We start from the raw sequence: 19,419 nt of genomic DNA, 5'->3' as shown, positions 1-19,419 counted from the left end.
CCAGCTAGAGGCTAAATCAATACTCTAGCACGTGTCTCACTGAACATACACACTCCCGTGCATAGGCAACAGTGTCACACCTTAGCTCTCTATCGATGCCTCTCTGTTGACTAACGGGAGGTTGAATACTTGGCTCACATTTCCATAGCTAAATGTCTGGATCTAAATGTGACTCTTGCAGCGCAATTCAGTTGCTTAAAATTTGGCATCTAGTAGTATTTTAGCCACTCACAAATATTCTGTCTCATCTCCCAGCTGCCACTTCAGAAAGAAGCCTGTCTCCTATACCTCTTGAGGTCTCGAATACCAACACCTTACACTGTACTGGAATCTTATGTACACACAGTTCGAATCCATCTTGGGAATTCCACAAGTCTGATGTAGCTTTGCTTGCTACTTTACCTAACGTCACAGGAAACATGGTATAAAGACAGACTAAAAAGACTATGAATTTGACAGGTTGCTGGTAAGACCCTATTTTGCAAAAATTTGGAAATTTGGGGGGGGGGAAATCATACTTAGAAAATTGCACATTTCCCTGCAGCATAATCTGTGTTAGAAGTCAGAACCAAAGGCTAGCTTAAGACAAAAAGTGACTGAAACATAAAGTATAAGCTAATGAGCTTGGAGAGCTGCAAGGGGTATGAAGTGCTGAATCTAACCCACTGATGCCTCCTTAGGTACATGTGGGGAAGGAGGTCCTGAGCCAGACGACTGAATATGAAGCAGAAGATTAATTCCATCACAGACTATCCAGAATTTTAAAAGGCTAACAAAAAGCTATCCTTAAAAGCAATACTTAGGGGCAAAAACCCCCACAATAAAAGGCTTTGACAGTCTAAGACATCACAGCAGAATAAATAAATGTTACAACTGAAGTTGTAACATAGAAGAGACATCTCACAGGGACCAGCCTTGCAGGTCGTGTACTGTAAAGTAGACTTTTATTTAAAATCTGGGTTTTTTAAGCAGCAGAAGGTATGGAAATTAATTTTTATTATTAATTTTGTTTCTTGCAGAAAGAAAACAGTGAATTGCTACACCAAGAGGAAAAAAAGACATAGAAATTAAAAATTGAGAAAAATTATAATTATTTTCAGAAATGGTTAAAGATCATCTGAGATGGGAAAGATTTCAATTAGCCACATTTGTTAAAATACAAAAAATTATGAGAAAGCTATCAAAAGAACCCTTGTTGACATATTAGTGGAAATTTATAAACCATACATATGCAGACATTATGCTGAGCCAAACTGAAGAATAATCACTTTGCAAAGATTCTCTCTGTGGCAAGCTTGATAGTTTGCCTTACCAAGTAATGATGTAATTATAGCTCCACAGCAAGAGGCTATTGCTTGCTGAATAATGGTTGTTTTGTCTAAGTTGCTATCACTCATTTCAGCCATGGCTTTACCCCTGGAGAAGAAAAACCTGTTAAGGAACAGAAAAACATATTGTAAGACTATGTTCAAAACTTGCTGAAAATCAAAGGAAAAATATTTTAAATTTTCATTAATCCATTAGGTATAAGCAGCAATAATAGTAATATTAGTTTTCTACTTGTATACAAGCATCTCTGTAATTCGTTGAAATTAGAGTAAATTTGCCAGGTTTTGTAAATAATCTGTTTTCAAAATGTCAATAAATCTTTCAAATTCTTAGATGAATTACAATGTTTATAGGTTTTGCAAGCCACATTAAATATTTAACATGTATTACCTCTTGCTGCAACAAAGGGTTTAGGAGCATGTAAATAATTTGTAAAAAGATAAATTCCCAGCCTGCAGCCCATAAACTGTAGCACAGCAGAGTAATTCATCTAGCCCTCCTCTTGCTTCTGTCATTCCTGTAAGAAAATCCAGAGGTCTCCTGGTTGATGCAGCAGTCACAGCCTACTAGCGATGACTATATCCCCGGCAAACTCCTCATGCAATAAATAGTGACTAACTAGTTTTAAAACTACTATTAAATATTAATTCTTTGAACAAATCCTGCTGTATGGCTGCATGAGTGAGATTACAATACCTTAGGTATGTACTCACAGTATCTAAGAATAAGGAATTTATATATTCCCAGCATCTGCAACTAGCTAGGACAGGAGAAAATAATGAATTAATTAAAACCTATCAGGACACAAAATCCTCAAATAAAGACATCTTTCATAATGCTCGTTGTGCATAAGTGCAGTTGTGACTCTATTAGTTTACATTGATCTAAGATCTTTATTTGATCTACAGGAACATTATGTTTTGCTATTTCTACGAAGTTTCAAATAAAAGGTAAGAAAGATTAAGCCGCGCTTAATCGCCTCTCAGATGCTAACAACTACTAATGTTGGGGGGGTGACAGGGTGGGTGTCTTTCTAATATATAACTATAACAAAACTACTTTCCAGAATAGTATATATAACGCGTTTATTAGCAGCAGCTGGGCTGTGACCTCCGCCGGCAAAGCCTTCCTCGGCCAGGCCCCCCCCGACCCCGCACGGCCGCAGGAGGTGAGGCCGCGTCCCGGGCTGGGCCAGCGGTCCGGCCGGCCCGGGGGATGCCCCGGGGAGCCGCCGGAGCGGGAGGCGCCGACCCCGGCCTGCGGCACCGCGCCTGCACCGGCGGGAGGTCGCCGCACTGAACGGTCGCTCCTCCGAAGGTTCCCCCCTCCCCACACACACACCTTGCCGGGGCCGGGCGGAGAGACTCCTCGCCGGGTTTCTCACTGAGGAGAGCGCCCGCAGGGGCGCGCCGCCCCGGCCCCCGAGCTGAGGGTAGGGAGGCGGTACCCCTCCTACCACAGTGGGGGCTCCGTCCGCCCGCCCCGCCGCGGGAGGGTCCGCGCGCCCCTCCCGCCGCGCTCCTCCCTCCGCCCCCGGCGCTCGGCCCCCGCCCTTCCCCCGCCCGGCCGTTGGCGCAGCGCGGCCCGCGGCGGGGAGCCGGGCGCCCCTGGGACGGCGGCGGCGCTGCTCCTCTCCCGGGAGGAGGAGCGAGGCCCAGCGCGGCGGGCCAGGGCTGGCGGAGGCGGGAAAGCCTGGTGAGGCCCGGCACGGCCCCGAGACCCGCGCCGGCCCCAGCGGCTGCGGCGGAGAGGGCTGGGAGGGGACACACGTACGCACGGGTGGCCGGGCTGCGGCGGGAGCGGGGTGCTTGGGGCCGGGGCCTGGCGCTGCTGCCTGCCCGGCGCTTAGCGGCCCTGCTGAACCCCTGCAGGTCTGCCGTCGGGCGGAGAGGAGAGAAGGAGGATGTGACTCCGCGGGAAGATGAAACCGGGCGCTGCGGAGGCCGCCGACAAAGGAGCGCGTCGCCGTAAGTGGCGGGTCGCCGGGGGGCCCGGGGTGGGGGAGCTGCTGTGTCCCGGCTTGGAGCTCGCGGGGGCCTCGAGCCTTTCCCGCCCTCGGCGGGTCGCCTTCAGCCCGGCGCCCGTGCCGCCTTCTGCTCCCCCTGCGCGCCCCCGCAGCCCGCCCGGAGCCCGGCCTGGGCTGCTTGCGGGTAAGCGTGCCTTGGGCTGGTTTTGTTAGGGGCGGGCAGCCAAGGTAGCCTTTGCATGGTTTGGGGGATTAAACGTAAAAGTGTGTGACTGAAAAGGTGGCTTGCTAACTTGTTCTGTTCTACGAGATGCTTGCAGTGCAAAGAAGCAAGTAGCTATGTTGGAATTTACTAGGCCACTGCCGTGCAGACTGCTCCACCCAGGCAGATCTTTGCTGGTATCAGGAGCATGCATGGAAGGCCTCCTCAGCATGTTAGGCCCAGGGTATTAAAATGCCGTTGCTTTACGAGGGAGACGCCTTCCTGTTATTGCAGTACTGCAAACTCACTCCAAGCTTGTGACTACACATGAGAAGTTTAATATGTATTTTCCAGTGTTAATTTTGCTATTTAGTGTATTAATTTTTGAGCTGTGCTGGCCATCACATGTGTGCTGGGTGTAACACCATATTTGATTCATGGTCATCTACGGAGTTTCACTTGCACATCTGCTTATCATCCATCTTTTCTGTTTAGATTCTGAATCAGTTATGCTACCCTAAGCCTCCCCATTTTCCTATTTCTCTAATTCTTTTCGTCTCCTAGATTCTACGAATCTGACTGCTGTTCCTGCTTCACTTATGTGTGTTTGTAACCATTACCATTACTTAGAGAATCTTGCGGCATGAGTGGTGGTTCTGCTCCCTCTCCTAACACGGTTTCAGGGAGGGAGAGCATGCAAAACAGGGACTGTTTTGCATGTTGGCTTTTTGTCTCCAGAAGAGGCTTGCTCACTTCCTGCAGCAGCCCTCATCAGCTCTTTTGAGCTTCTCCAAAAGAGAATCAACTAGGAGTCAGTCAGTGAGGAAGAAAAGGCAATGTAAAACTGATGATGTGCAAGTCTTGGATGATTCTGTCTCTGTCATTGGTTGTAAATGGATTTCTGTGGAAGTATGTAAGAATAGAGAAGGTGTAATTACTTTCACCTAATAATGTTCTAGTTTTCAGCTGCGTTTAGCAACAATGAGTTGCATGTTATTTCTGTGCATTTAGGACCTTTCAAAGTATTCCTTTTCCTTGTACTTGTGCAGCCTTCCCTAGAAATTGCTTTTTGGTATTGACAACATTCTTTGGCAGCAAGATACACAGGGTTGCCCTGTTGCATAGAGAATCAATTCCTGGTTTTTATTTTGTACCTACTCATAATTTTGTTTGGTGCCCTGTAGCTCTTCTACTGGAATAGGCTGTTCAGCCATTCTTTCTGTGTTCTTGTGATTTTTGTATACCTGTATTCTTGTTACCCTAAATCATTTACTTTACAGACTGATAAAGTCTTAATCTACAAGGTCGTTCTTCATGCCTTTGAATATCCTTGTTACTCTTTTGCAGGCTGTATTTAAGATGTGGCCGAGTCCTGCAGTTACGAAGTGGCATAATAAAATTATCCATTTTATTTTTTGTTTCTTAGCAATTTCTGATTTTTTTCCTTTTTTGATTGCTACTCAGTATTGAGCTGATGTTCTTGTTGAACCCTACCACACTCCAAGATTTCCCTTGAGAAATTAGGCTTATTTCTCACCCAGACTGAATTTTTTATTTGCTTATTTAGATGTCTAGTCTAACAACTAGGTCTGCATGGATAGCATGCATGTGTTGAGCATCAGGAAAGTTCATCAGCACAATTTAATTGCTATTGTGTTTGCTTAGTTTTAGAGTAAAATTCACTGGGACAGGAAGAGTGGTCATAACTAGAATGGTTCTGAACTTTAAGCTTAGTTTTCTTGCATCTTGGGTGAGTGCTCAGAATTCAGATAAATAGTAAGATCTGGATCTTGTATTTTTTGCTGTTTCAGTTACTTTTGACTGTTTTTTGTTTTAATTAGTCTATATGAATCCTTTTTCTTTCAGATGAATGAGGGACAGGTTCTGTTCTTAAACAGTGTTCTTGTGATTCTCAGTGACTGTGCAAGTGGTGTATGTGCTATGGTACAGAGATAGCACTTACTTGTCAAACTGGGTGAGAAGATTTATAGCAACTGAAATAAAAAGCCCATTTTACAATATGGTTTTAAGAACCTTAAGGGCTATATGTGGTATTAATATTAATGTCTTATTTTTGATGTGTTTAACGTATAGCGATTTTTTAAAAGTCCTATATTGCACAGAAGCTTGCCTTGTCCATTTCCATGGTCTATGAATTTTCCATTTTGAAAAGAAAAAAATAAACACAGTTCATAAAGCACAGTCCCGTTTAAATTCCCTTTTCTTTTTGCAGCAGATGGAATGCAAGTAAAAGCAGAAAAGATAAGATCTTCTCTGAAGAATGTGAAAAAAGATACAGGAAAACCAGAGAAGCTTAAATATAAGCCACTCACTGGGAAGGTGTTTTACCTCGATATTCCGTCAAATGTGATCTCTGAAAAAATAGGAAAGGACCTCAAAGAGCTAGGAGGGGTAAGTTAATGAGCAGAGACCTTTATGAAACTAGAAGAAAATTGTGTGTGGCGTGCCTTTTCCATGTTCTTTGTGACTGTATTTTAATGGTATTTCTGTTTTATGTGTGTTGGGATTTTATTTTTAATGTTTTTCTTGATGTTTCGTACAAATAATTAGGTTATCAACAAATTTTGTGGTTTTTGCTAGAAGCTGCTTTGATAATTTTAACAAAAGTGTTTATTATAAAGGTTTGTTTTCAGTTGATTATTCATTTGCTTAGAATTTTATCCAAATTTACTAAGTTTCATTGTTCGAGGTGATTTTTTTTCTGCTGTTTCTGACTATATTGACACGTTTACATGTTACAACTGAAGTTGTTCAGCTGAACCTGAAAGAGATTAGAGGAAGTGTTCTGCATATGCTTACTAAAAGTCAGTAACTTCAGTAAGTACTTTCTGCACAGAGTATGTTACTGAGTATTTGTATATACTCTTTGTTTAAATCATAAATTTTAGAAGCACCTTAATAACTTTTTCCCCCCTAATTTTCTTCTGTATGGAAGAAACGCTTTGATACTTGCAAGTACAGGATATCGTAGTAACGCAGAAGCAATGCAATTGCTTAGTCCACTTTAAAGTTGAATATTTTGAATTAGTGTAGAGAAATCTTGGCAGTTAAAGTATTAAAACACCCTTTAACCACAGAAGCAAAAGGGATCTGCTTAAATTGCTAGCTATTCTGAGCGTTGCTTTGGCACCACTACTTTGGTGTCGGAGGAGTGCTAAGCAGTTTATGGAACTGATGCTTGTAAATCAAGATACTGTCTGAAATTACAGTAGTGGCAGGAATAGCATTAACATGGTTTCAAGTTAAATGCATCTGCTTACAACTAGCATTAAATAAGCGCACACTATCTTTTGTCTTTCTCTCTAAAACAGAATTATAGGAATTCACATGTGAAAGGTAAGGTTGCAAATCAAAGACTGAGCAGGAAGATTTTTCTGGTTTATTCTGAGGAGTTTATGCCTAAATCTGAGGTGCCCAGCACCGTCAAGATGAACTACCGCATATGTTACATTGTGATTTGTGTGGCGTGCACTCAAAAGCGCCTCTCCCTGTATATCCCATTTCTGTAGAAGGTACAAAGACCAGAACTGGAAGGCACAGCTTGAGTTTGCTGCCTGCAGGATTTGTGCTTTCCATGCTGATTAGTGGTGAAGAAGAAAATGTTATAAGCTACATAAGCTGGCAGGAAATAACAAGGCAAATGGAGCTGATAATCACACAACAGTTGGTAACGAAAGACTGAAGGAGCAAAATGGAAGAGAATGAGTGTAGGATAACCACATATTTTGTCTTGCTGAGTATGAAAATGTTATGAATCTACTTAAGTCTTATACATTTTTGAGAAGTGTTACAAATACTGTAGGTGTGAAACATGTTAACTATCCTGAAATTTTAATTTTTCTGCTGGTTCTAAACTCAATTTATAGCTTCTTGCAAACTGTAAATTACATTTGGACACACATGCTTTTAAGTTTAGTTGAACACTTCTTATGTAATTTCTGTTGCATAAAATTATATAAACCATGATTTTCCCTGAACGATTCTGTTATTTCTCAGTGCAGTGTTTGCATTCTTCTATTTGGGCAGTATTACAGCTAGGTAGTTCAAAGAATGATAATCGAAACAAAACAAAGCTCTTTTGATGGATATTACAAAATTAAGAAATTGAAATTAGAATTTGTGACTAGTAAGATGCTACTACAGCTCAATTGTGATTGTCATCCAGATGTTTAGAAAAGATCATCTTGCTAATTCAATGTTTTTGAACTTATTTATTCTAGAAGTTTTGTCACTTTAAGGTATGCAATGTAAGATTGAGTTACTGATTTATTGTCCTGAAATAATTACTTGCTGTCTATCTTTATATTTAGAGAGTGGAGAGTTTTCTTAGTAAAGATATCAGCTATCTGGTGTCTAATAAAAAGGAGGCAAAATTTGCACCAACTCTTGGTCAGATTTCTCCCGTTCCTAGCCCAGAATCTGCACGTAATGGAGGAAATAGTTCATCTCATCCTAGCAACCAAAAAGATCGACATGACGGAAGTTCATTGAAGATAGCAGGCACAGTAAGTTTCTTAGAAATAATACTGCAAATCGGGTACAAACCATGGGATATGCTCTTAAAATTTTTTCCTATGTTGTTTCCCAAAGACGGCAACAGTTCCTTGAGTGAATAAGGTTCTGTTTTGAGTTGTTTGCTTGCTTGTTTGTTTTCTAAACAGGTCAAACATACTCTAAACTAGTTCAGGCTAACCTGTTAAACTTAACCAACTCAAACATAATTAAGCAAAGTTTCAAAAACTAATTAAAAAAGACGACTTTTATGCAAATAAGCAGACTACAGTAAAATCTGTTCTGATATAGTATGCCTGACTTCTAATTAAACATAAGACATTTTTATGTTTGACAGCTGGATTAATATCGATAGGCTTGCGATGGCATCCAGTGGGTACTGTGTCTTTAGCAACACAGCCTGTTAATATCTGGCTCTTGTGATGTTGTTAATGCAGATATCTACAGAAGCACTCCTTGGTAGTTTAAGGAAATAATTCAAAACTAACATTGTGAATATTAAGTTCTTCTGTGCTCTTTTTTAGAGAATTATGTTAATTGCAACAGTTAGTATCTGAATTCGGGTAGGTTTAAGTGAAGCTTTGTACATGGGCAAGTCTTGTGTCCTTTCAAAATACAGTTGGAAACAATTAGCTGTACTCTGTACATGGTACTTAGAAACATGACGATGAGCCAGTCTGTGAGCTGGCCTTTGCATCGCATAGGTGAGATCACCTCATTTTGCAAATAACCTGGGTAAGTAAAGGCATGCTTGTTGTGAATAAACAGCATACAGTACAAAAGGAGATGCACTGGTGATAGAAAAGATGGGGATAAGACAGAGAGTATGATTGTGTTCATGACTGTTAGCTTAATTTGGCCCAAGTCCAGCTGGTGAAACCTCATCTTCTGGTGTGTGCCACTGGCTGCTTATTCCCACCATCTATGTTGTTCCAGCACTAACATTGCTTCAGCCATGCAGTGACCTGCCTTGGCTGAAAACAATTACTTGTTGGGTTTTTTCCTTTTTTTTTTTTTTTTTTTTTCCCCACACTGTCTCAACCGTAACCTTGTGGGGAAGATGCAAAGTAATGAAAAATAGCAGTACAGTGAACAAAAGGAGACTGTCACAGCTAAAATATGTATTTGCTAGCAAGAATGTAAATTGTCTTACCTTTTGGGGTTTTTTTGAAATGAGTTATAACTTGCTACAAGTGTGTTTCTGTTTTAATATAGGCACGTATGAGCAGAGGAAAATCCTTAGTTGAAAAAGCAATCAAAGAGCAGGTAAGCCTTCGGTTTTGCTCTTCTAGAAAACAAGCAGTAGTAAGAGTGGTCTTAATGCTCTAAGAGAGGAGTCCCTTGTGGAACGCTCAGGCAGAAGTCAAGGGATTGTCCCAAGTAGAACTGTCAGGTCATGCTTTCTGGGTACTTCCTGAAGAATTGAGAGTCTGTGGAGACTTATGACCAGTATTATAATTTATAAGGATTGCTAAATATAGCTAGCATTTGAGAGCTGCTCCTGAAGTTAAATGCATAAATTCAGTGTCTTCAAATCTTACTATAAAATGTGACAATAGAGAACAGTTTTGGCTTTATGAAAGGTTAAATACAGTCTTTTGATGGTGAAGTTCTGTGACGTGGAGATGGAAAAGTCCATTGAGGAGGGCAGCAGTCTCTTGGCAAGAAGCAAAGCATCTGCACTTTGATGTCAACTTTCATATTACATGTTGTAATATATCTGTAAGTATTTTACATAATCTACCGTATATTGCTTAAAAATATTAATAGAAATTATTGTTTGCAGGACTTAATTCCCTCTGGAAGTATACTATCCAATGCTTTGAGTTGGGGAGTGAAGATACTTCATATTGATGGTAAATATTTTTGTTTGATGAAATGTAACTTGAACTTATAACATTAATTTGATTATTTTGTTGAACTAAAAATATTAATTACTTCAAACATAGAAAAATAAACTCAGCTGACCTGTAATTCTCCCTCTTTTTGTCAGATGTTAAGAATTACATTGAACAAAAGAAAAAGGAGCTCTACCTAATCAAAAAAGCAGGCATTACTTTTAAAGATGGGGTAAGTGGCTCTTTGCCATTTGTGCAAATACCGTTTGTTTCATTCACTGAGAAAACACAGGTGTACTAAATAGTACCTACTGTGAAGCTACAGATTTTATTTTAGTAAAGTTTTGCTCATGTTCAGTGTTTCACAGCCCAGTATGTTTTATGAATTGATTTAAAAAGCACCTTTGAAAAATAGAAAGTACTAGCTATACGTTTCAGCATTATTCAAAAATAAATTCCATAGTAGTATTGCTTAAACAATGTGTAGACCTTTGCTCGTGCAAAGGATATCTAAGGATCAGAAGTACTGAACTGTCTGAAACTTCCATTCTGCCTGCCTCAAAAATAATAAATAATAAAAAATTGTAGCTTGGTTTTAGTATGATGTAGATCGTGGTTAAGTTGCCTCATATAATTTTCCCTATGACACAGGGATTAGAAACCCTTTCCTTCTGATGGACTGTTGTGAAGAATCACGTTTCCTGAAAAAGTTGTCTCTAGGGAATCAGTGTCAGTTGCTCAATGCTGCATCTTTTCCTTCCTAGTCTTTTAAAAAACTAGCATAAAGCAGCTTTGAGCTATTCAGCCAATAAGATGCAGTTGGCATGTGAAAATCCTGATTTTTCCAGATTTTAGTGTGTGATACAGTGAGGCAGTGAAACAGCTTTAGCTGCTTGTGTGCGCTCCATCTGCAGTTGCTCTGTAATTTAAATTAAACACATGAAGTTGTACAATTATCTAGTCTAGGCAAGGGTCTGTGATAAGTAAATGGAAACATACCATCTAGTGTATGTTAAATTGTTCTGGAATGCAATATTGGCTTATTATTAAGGCCACATGAAATCCTCTGCTAAATCATCGGTGTATCAGTGTTCATGGATAGCAGGGTGGGGTTTTTTTTGCAAGTAGTATAAAATATGAATTTGTACCTTTGCCAGAATCAATTACAGCTAACAGCTGATGCTTGAATGCAGACTTTACTCTTTACTGAAGACAAAACACTTACTTGAATTTTAATCCTCATCGCTAAAAAACCCCAACCAACCTGTGTAAATCCATTCAAATGAGAAGAATTATTTTAATTGGAGAATGTTGCTATCTGCAGTATTTGGTAGCATTTTACAGCTTGTAGTTAATTAGCATTTATGAAGTATTGTAAAAAAGTCTGTATTTAAGAATCAACTTTCAACCATTGCAAGGTGTTTTAAGGGAAGAGAGAGTAAGTGAAAAAATTTATGTGTGTGGGTTTTTTGTTTGTTTTTGGTTTTAGGAAAAATAAATTGAAACATCCCAAGGAGAACACTTTTTTTGCTGTGTGGAAATAAATATTTCTCTGGGAAACATGTCACCATATATCTAAAGTACTAATGATCTTAGTTTCCTGCAAAATAATCATGACTTCATACAGTCATGATAAAATACATCACGACCCTGATAACTTAAAATTACCTACAACTAAATCTTTAATAAAATGCAGAATAATACAGGAATTTTATACCTTCTCTTTTTTTCAATAGGGAAAACAAGTTACTGATCCAAGGTCAAGAAGTAAGTATTTCAATATTTGTAGAGCTCTTTGTTTTGACTTATGTTCTGAATGCTTAAAAATATACTACAGTTCCCATCTGGTCAAGTGTGCTGCTGTCTTCTAATTTGTATGTCTAAGAAAAGCATGTAGAAAAACTTGATGGAAATCAAGAGTTTGTCATGTAATAATGAGTTCTCAAATAATGTCTGCTTATTTATTCAGCTGCTGGATTGAAGAAAAGCATTTCTCAATTTCCTTTTCTCCCCTTTGAGCCAGGTAGACTGAAAAATCCATTTGTCAAGGTGGAAGATAGAAGTCGGTAAGTGTTTTCTTCATGCATTCAGTAATGTTGTTCTCAACCCGAGTAATTCAGAAACATCTAGTTTGGCTTGAGGAAGTGGCCTTCGGATTTCAATTTCCTTCAATGTCCTGACTGTAGATGCCAGGCATACTTTCCTATATAATAAGATACAAAACTTTTCATCTCTGCATGCCCTGGGTAGGTATCTGTGTTTAGCCGCTGAATTGAGATTGAGCAGGTAGCAGCATAGCAGGGAATATTTGCAAGAGGTGATAGAAGTGGAAAGTTAATATGAAGCTCCAGTTTGTAGACCATGAGAGCAGGTCCTCTGGGTTGCTTTCTGCCAAGGGCTATATGAATGAAAAATAAACCTGGATGCTTTGAACCCTGACATCTTTTCTTAGATCCAAATACTATAGCCCAAAAGGCCAATAAAACTTCGTATACTAAATTTCAGTCCTGTAGTCCCAACTCAATAACATTCATCTCCTGCAGAGACTGTTTAGATGTAAGGAAAGGGAAGTTGTTACAGTTAAAATCATCCCTTGAAATTAGGTTTAATTTCCTGTTCAATAATTTCTTTTTAAATGCAGGGGGGAAAAAGCTATTAATCTGATTTCAATATCCACAGTAGCATGAAATCTGATATTTTCAGCCTTTAAAATTTTTTCACATCTTTCTGGTCCTGTAATTGATCAGACCTGGTTGTGTAAGGTAATACCAGTTTGCCAGAAGTTGAGAGGAAAATGCATTAAAAAAAGTGCAATTCTGCACAGCATGTTTTGCACTTTTATGTTCTTAACCTCCAAATTTTTTGACCTGATTCCTTTGACACTTTCCTGAATTAAAGAGAGATCTAAACCTGGTCTTACACTCGGTGTAGTAGGTATGAGGGACGCGAGGATAGTGGGGAGAATTGGACAAGCACAGTTGTAAATATGTGTAAATTTGCATGTAAATATGTGTGAATTTGGCTTCTGAACATAGCCATGTACCAAACACCTGAAACATTTTTAAATGTTTATGTAACAAACAATGCTTTTTTAATGTTTATGCAACATAAGTAGCAGTTCAGAAGCAGAACAAGATGCTTAGCTGTCCCCATTATGCAGACTTGCTCTTTTCTTCTGCCTGGGTAGCTTCTAATAGTAATGTGGGGAAAAAAAACCAGACTGAACTCTGGCATCAGCATTTCAGTCAAATGATTCAGTATGTGAACTTTTGGCATGCCCTATTTTAAACATTTTTAATAGAGCAACAGTACAGTTGCTAGTTCTGATATCTTTCTAACTACAATGCTGTACAGGAAGATTATCTCTCTGGACAATGAAAAGGTCATGTTTTATATTTTGAATTGTGAATAGATTAAAATTTGTCAAGAAGGGAGAAAGTGCTAAAATTGAAAAAAACCTTAATGCATTGGATGTTAGGAACTGCTGTAGCTACTTCTCGGGAACGCAGATGCGCCATCATCCAAATTGTTCTTAGCTCTATTGGTTACCCAACTCTCAACAATACATAGGCATGAAATCCATACTCCAAGACAGTTATGGAAACTCAAGGCAAATCTATTTTGAGAAAGTATGAAGTTGGAAGGAAGGAAGGAAGAAATTACTTACTCTAGGATATTTATCTGTTTAGCATTCTGTGTATGTTATATGTAAAAGAGAAACAACTTTTCTAGATTTTTGACCTGATTGTAATTTGTGCTATAAACTCCTTTTTTCCATTTCTGATGGTTCTTATGCACTTGCTTTATTTGATACAGCCAGTACCGACCGTTTTATCTGCAGTTACCCAGTTTTCCAGTTCTGAACTACTGTGTTCCAAAACCATACAGTCCATTTGAGGTGGATAAGAAGTATCCTTCTGGTCAAAAGCAGGCTCAGTCTAAGCAAAGGTTTGTTGAAAACTTGTTATTGAGGTGTGGATAGAGGAGAGGGCGGCTCTCTAAAATAATTCTAAAGTAATTATTTTCAAAATAATTGCTCTGCTTCTAAATTTCTGTGATATTTAATACTAATAGCCATGTCTCAGCTGATGTCTTTGCTGCACTGTAACTGTTGGTGTCTGTCTGTCTTTCTGTACCCTCTTTATCCTGTCTTTAGTTCTTTTTTGGACATACAGATGCATACATCCAAAAATGCGGCCTCCTTCTATCACTGTGGGTCAGCATAAGATAGTTTTTTTCCTTTCTGCCACTGGTTTCTTCTTTGTCCTCACCTTTGATGCCATCAGTAAGTATCTTACAGGAAGTGGATTTCTTCACACTTCATTTGAAACTTGTTAGTATAATGCTAAAGTAGGCAGTTAAAAATTTTTAAAACAGTGATGATATTCAGCCATAGTGCAAAGCCATTGTTGATGAAGAGTGCACATTTTTGATAAAGTCTAGTTTATAGAAATTAGACTCTGCAAATACTGCTTCAGCTCTGCAGAGATGAAAAGTGGACGCCAGCTGCCCAGTGGAATTGCAGTTGGTCTTGCAGCAAGTGTTTATATGATCCATTTTGGCATTTAGGCTCTAGTTGAGCAGCCTGGATGCAGTTAGGACTTTGGTAAATCGATTTTTATGATTTGAAACTACTTCGGAGTCTTAATTACCTGTTTTTGATGATGAATCAAACTATTGTTTTGAGTTTCTTCTACCTAGCATATATGGAGTATTAATGTTTCTTTCATTGACTCCCAAAATTGATTCACGTGGGAGACTAAAGATATTTCGGTGAAAGGTAGCTTTGCTGTATGTGGAACTTTCTGTATCTAGTAACTTTTGCTGCTTTTCTGTCCTCAGGGTCTAAGACTTATTTAGGTTTGATACTAGTTTTCTTTATAAAATAGCTTCTCCACTGTTGATTCCGTCCAGTCTTTACCACTATTATATTGCTGGAGGCTTTCGGCTGATGTCGCCATGATGAATTTTTTTTAAATTGCAATGAATGTAGCAGTATGAAAAAGCAAAGCAATTATAAAACAGCAGTAACCTTTGCAATAATAAGGAAATTTCTGATGGTGTCTTTTCAGAGGGGCTTAGAAAGACCTGTTCTTTTTAAAGCATTTTTTAAAAAAAGGCCATATTCTTTTCATTTAGGTGGATTAAAGAATATAATATATTAAAACTTCCAGGAGTTAAATGTTTGAATGAATATTGTTATTTAATCTTTCACGTTGGCACATGCCAAAGAGATATCTAGGTGAGATATTATTTCATACTCAGGAGGGAGGTGTGAGGAATGTCAGTTTCAGGAGAGAGAAAGGGGGATGCTTGCTTGTTTTATATTTATCTGTGAGAAAAGCTTGTTGAAGTTGTCAGTTCTGCTTGCTTCTGCATCAGGCAAGACCTGCAGACATTCAGTATTCAGATGATAAATGCTGTAGCTTATATCCTGTTTTACTGCTTCTCTGTGATTTTTACAGTTCTGAAGAGGGAAGGTGAAAAGGCTAGTGTGGTGAAAGTTAGGTGGAGCCTATCCTGTGGAACCCAACAAATGCTGGGGCAGGTGTTACCAGTTTAGACTTGTTGATTGAAAGTGATTGTTGAAAGCAGTGTGTGCTTATAGCAATGTATTGGTCAGCGTAATGTTTTGTAAATTAGAGATTTTTCAGGACAGGTTTTTTGATGTGAAGTCCTGAGCTTACATCTATGCAGGTACTTGGTAAAGTCTGTCAGAATGATTTTTGGTTAGACAGGGAGATGGAACTGTTCCTCTGGAGTAAAAGAGGAGTAGAGATTGATAGTTTTGCTTTACTGCTAGCATATCATCCTTAGGTGGCTCAGTAGTCAATTGCAGCAAACAGTAGCTCTCTCTAGATGAGGACTCTGAAGATCATGGAGCAGGTATTGAAAGGTCTTAGTGTTCTAATCTCCAGGAAGAAATTGAGGTTCACTTCTTCATATTTCCACTTAGCCTGTATCTACAAAAACAGGACAAAATGGGATTTGGTCACTGAATTAAAAATCTATATATAACCAACAATATGACTGGTCTTTACCAAAGAATGATATTTCATCTGTTAGACCAGGTGTTTTTGCTACATGTTTTCTTGGCATCAAAAATACTGACAGTTGATGAGATGTTAGAAGACTTTTTTCTTTAATTTTGATTTTATTAAACCTCCTTTTCTTTCATGAGCTATGCACAGAGATTTCGATATATCCTTTGATTTGTCAAGTGAGATTTTGTTTAGTGATTTTGCATTGTTTATTGTTTACTCAGTGATAGTACAGATGTACTACTAACCTGGATGTTTTATGCTTACATATAGTTCCACTGGGTCTGCCTGTCTTGTTGCAGTAAATCTTTTTTAATTAATGTATAAGTTTTCTCTTTCTTTTCCTAAGCACTGACTAACATAATGTAAATAGTTTGAGGAGAAATAGATTTCCCTCTCCCCCATTTAAGCGAATAAGAATAAATATACTGTGAGAGGCAGTATAGAGCTCAGCTCCATATCTGAGACTCATTAATATATCTTTTCTGTTAACAGAAACAAAATAAATAGTGACAAGGACTGCGGAACTCCTGTTCAGCTCCCTCAGAAGGACAAAAAAAAGAGAGGCTATTGTGAATGTTGTGGGAAGAAATATGAAGATCTGGAAACAGTATGTGAAATGTCAAGTCTATGATTTGATACAGTCATATCTCTTAAGTGTGGTATCAACAGTGGTTTCTATCTTAAAAGATTTCTGAATATATCTCCTAAAAAGCAGTAAGCAGGTATTTCTTTCCCTTGTAGGTTTTAATTGTTGATTGCTGCCTCTCTGTATGATAGCTGAAGGCACTAATAGTTCATGTCTTGGAGACACTTGTCATAAATTTATGATATTTACTTAGTGCTCCGTATCATACTGTTGACTTGTATATTCATGTCTGTAGTATTAGATTGGTTTCATGCTTTTTTTAATTCCAGCATCTTGAAAGTGAGCAGCACCGAACTTTTGCACAAAGCACAGAGTATCAAGTTGTTGATGATATAATCTCAAAGTTTGTTTATGAGTTTGTTGAACACAAAGATGATGAAAACAAAATAAAAAGGTACGTTACCTTTTTACCTAAATTTTAAAGTCTCTGTGAGTTAGGACGTTGAACATACAGATACTTAGTTCTGAAATTCTGGATCTGGTACAGAATAAATTAATATTTTTCAGTCTGAAATTTCCAATGTGGTTGTACCTGGCAAATCAGTTCTATAAAGCAGAAAGTAGATGGCGGGGGGGAGGAATTAAAAGTGCAGATGGCATCACAGGAAGATGAGGCTGGAAGCAAGTGCCAAAAGTTGCCCTACCTATCCTTTAGCTTCAGAAAAGCAAGATACACTGTACTAAAATATTGCTGACAGAAGGACGACAATGTCTGGACAGCTTGCTCTAAAAACTTTCTGATATTCTTAGTAGCCTATGATATCCTCCTCAGTCAGTCTGATCTCCTTACCAATGGAAAACCTTTTTCTAGTCTAATCTAGATCTTCCTATCTGTACTCTAAGCCTCTTAGCTTCTGTCCTGCCTGTGCTGGACAGAGAAAGGAAATTTGCCTTTCTTTGTAGCTCAAAAGCTTAAATGGGAGAGAAAGACTTGGACTGTGGGCACCAGTGTCTTCATTACTTGGAACAGTAAGGACGTAATTCAAGATTGCTCTGATTTGTTTGCAAATGAGTCAGGAGATCAGAAATAGCATTCTTATTTATTAAAAAAAAAAAGTATTGAAGAAATATTATATTAGATTTATATTAGTGATTATATAGTGAATTATATTAGTGAAATCAAAGGAAATGCAAATAGAGTCTAACATCTGATAGCCTAATGAAGGCAAGACAAGCCTTTATTCCTCCAGTGATTTAAAAATACTGAGTGGTTAGGTTTGAAATACTATGTCAAGAAAAGCATATATAATTATGCTAATTTTATGTGTATACATCATAGAATATTTGTAAGTATTTATAGTCATTGCATTATATTCATTAGCTTCTTTTGTTCTCAATACCACTGTGAAAAGAGATTTACTGAAATACTAGGCTGCTTACTTTGTGTATTTTTAAAACAATTTTATGAGCTGTAGAAATCAGTAAGAAAAACATCAAAATCAAATATAAGGTGCACTGCTCCTGTAGAAATAGTGTGTTGCTACCCTAAATACCCTTCCTTTAAATGTAAAAACCAGAAATTGCTCTGTCTGATCAGTTGTTTTTCTCGAATCAGTTGCGTATGGACTTATATTACCCACGTTTGTTTCAAGTGTTTGTTAATAATTTTAAACAATTTCATTGTAGGACAAAATGTAGTACAGGATATTTTTCTCCTATTATTGGAAAGATAACTAGACCAGATGAGCTGAAAGAACGACTGAAAAAGCAACGCATTTCATTGAAAACTTACTCGTGGAAGGATACGGCAATGCGGGCACTCAAACTGGATCGCCAGCCTGCAGAAGTACAACCAAATTCTGTGCCAGTACCTACCCCTGTTTCTGGATCTGTATGTTCAGTTCTTTCTTCTCACCTGTCACAACCTTCAGAACTAAAAAGTAAGTGCAGGAATAATGATGAAAACATTAGAACTGATTGTTCCTGTGCTGCAAACTTAAGAGAGACCGTTGTATTATCAAATTTCTTAGAACCACCCCCTCAGAAAGATGACAAAGCATACATGGAGAACTTCTCTCGAGCTTATGAGCCATTCAGTAAAGAAATACTGGAACCAGAAGGAAATAAAAAGAATATACAGTGTTTTCAGGAAGGTATGTGTACTTTATATTCTTGTACTGAAGTTACAGATTTTAGTGAAAAAGACAAAAACCTGTCACAGCCAAAACGAAAATTAAATAATGCAGTAGTTCTACCAGCAAAGTGTTTGAAAAAAACAGATGCCGATCCTACGTTTGTCAAGAAACATCGTGATTTCTGTGATAATCATCAACAGATGCAGCCCAGTGTAGTTCTGGAGGCTGAGGTATCTGATACTGCTATAAACAAAGAACTTAATGAACTGACTGCCAGCACTGCACATAGTTCACCGTCTGGAAAGCTGCGCAGAAAAGTGAAGCTTTACTTGGGAAGAAATAAAAGAGAAACCCGGAAACAGAATACAGAGTTATGTGTGAAATATACAGATGGCCAGTCTGTTCCTGAAGAGAAGAGAAGTTCTTGTAGCTCACCAGTGCAGGCCCTACTGGAATTATTTCATACAAGTGAATTAAACTTGGAATTTGGAGGTATTTCAGGTTACACTGAGAACAAAGGTTCAACTAGCATAAGAGATATTTGGGAAGGGCAGAATACAAATGTTGTGTGGTCATTATTTTCCTCTTCATCCTCATCCCCCTTTGCTGGATTTTAATGCTGCTTTATTTAATACAGTAATTCTCAAAGAAACTGGCAAATCTAAGATTTTATTCATGGAACCTTTACTTGCTGTATTATATGTACAGATGGTTTGGTTTTCAAGTTTTTTTAATGCAAAAACTTCTGTATATGTAAATACGAAAAATAAAAAGAAGGTACTCTTT

The 19,419-nt window shown here is 38.4% G+C and overlaps 2 protein-coding genes across 6 annotated transcripts in view; one reads left to right on the top strand and one right to left on the bottom strand.

Moving 5' to 3' along the window:
- SLC25A40 (solute carrier family 25 member 40) overlaps window positions 1–2,912 on the bottom strand; it is a 20,861-nt gene extending 17,949 nt beyond the window's left edge. For 2 of the 3 annotated variants that reach the window (XR_010371754.1, XM_064444678.1), the window contains exons 1-2: window positions 2,671–2,912; window positions 1,313–1,431 (exon numbers count right to left, since the gene is read on the bottom strand). Coding sequence is in view for 2 of the 3 variants with exons in the window: in XM_064444678.1 (XP_064300748.1) it covers window positions 1,313–1,406 (94 nt within the window). In the remaining variant the exon portion in view is untranslated. Of the gene's footprint in view, window positions 1–1,312; window positions 1,432–1,719; window positions 1,847–2,670 lie in introns of all 3 variants that reach the window. The other variant, XM_064444679.1, reaches the window with a different exon arrangement.
- Window positions 2,862–19,419, top strand: DBF4 (DBF4-CDC7 kinase regulatory subunit). 3 transcript variants are annotated; one of them, XM_064444677.1, is made up of 13 exons: window positions 2,862–3,024; window positions 3,201–3,296; window positions 5,734–5,909; window positions 7,829–8,023; window positions 9,246–9,296; window positions 9,817–9,886; window positions 10,024–10,100; window positions 11,605–11,635; window positions 11,892–11,934; window positions 13,685–13,816; window positions 16,405–16,519; window positions 16,828–16,952; window positions 18,185–19,419. In XM_064444677.1, the coding sequence occupies exons 2-13, from the start codon at window positions 3,251–3,253 to the stop codon at window positions 19,248–19,250; spliced, it is 2,127 nt and encodes a 708-aa protein (XP_064300747.1). In that variant the 5' UTR covers window positions 2,862–3,024; window positions 3,201–3,250; the 3' UTR covers window positions 19,251–19,419. The 3 variants fall into 3 exon arrangements, with proteins under 3 accessions (XP_064300747.1, XP_064300744.1, XP_064300746.1); XM_064444674.1 differs by having other exon boundaries at window positions 2,864–3,024; window positions 5,731–5,909; XM_064444676.1 differs by lacking the exon at window positions 2,862–3,024 and adding an exon at window positions 3,027–3,098 and having other exon boundaries at window positions 5,731–5,909.

This window comes from Phalacrocorax carbo, chromosome 2 (genome assembly GCF_963921805.1).
Source record: "Phalacrocorax carbo chromosome 2, bPhaCar2.1, whole genome shotgun sequence".
In the NCBI taxonomy this organism is placed as follows: Eukaryota; Metazoa; Chordata; class Aves; order Suliformes; family Phalacrocoracidae; genus Phalacrocorax; species Phalacrocorax carbo.
Note: the sequence above shows the minus strand (reverse complement) of the source record. Positions and strands in the feature narration are given on the sequence as shown.

Coding starts and splice junctions, on each gene's coding strand:
- DBF4 (XM_064444674.1), top strand. CDS start 3,251: ATGAAACCGGGCGCTGCGGAGGCCGCCGACAAAGGAGCGCGTCGCC. Junction 11,636..11,891: donor TACTGATCCAAGGTCAAGAA/GTAAGTATTTCA, acceptor CCTTTGAGCCAG/GTAGACTGAAAAATCCATTT. Junction 16,953..18,184: donor GATGAAAACAAAATAAAAAG/GTACGTTACCTT, acceptor ATTTCATTGTAG/GACAAAATGTAGTACAGGAT.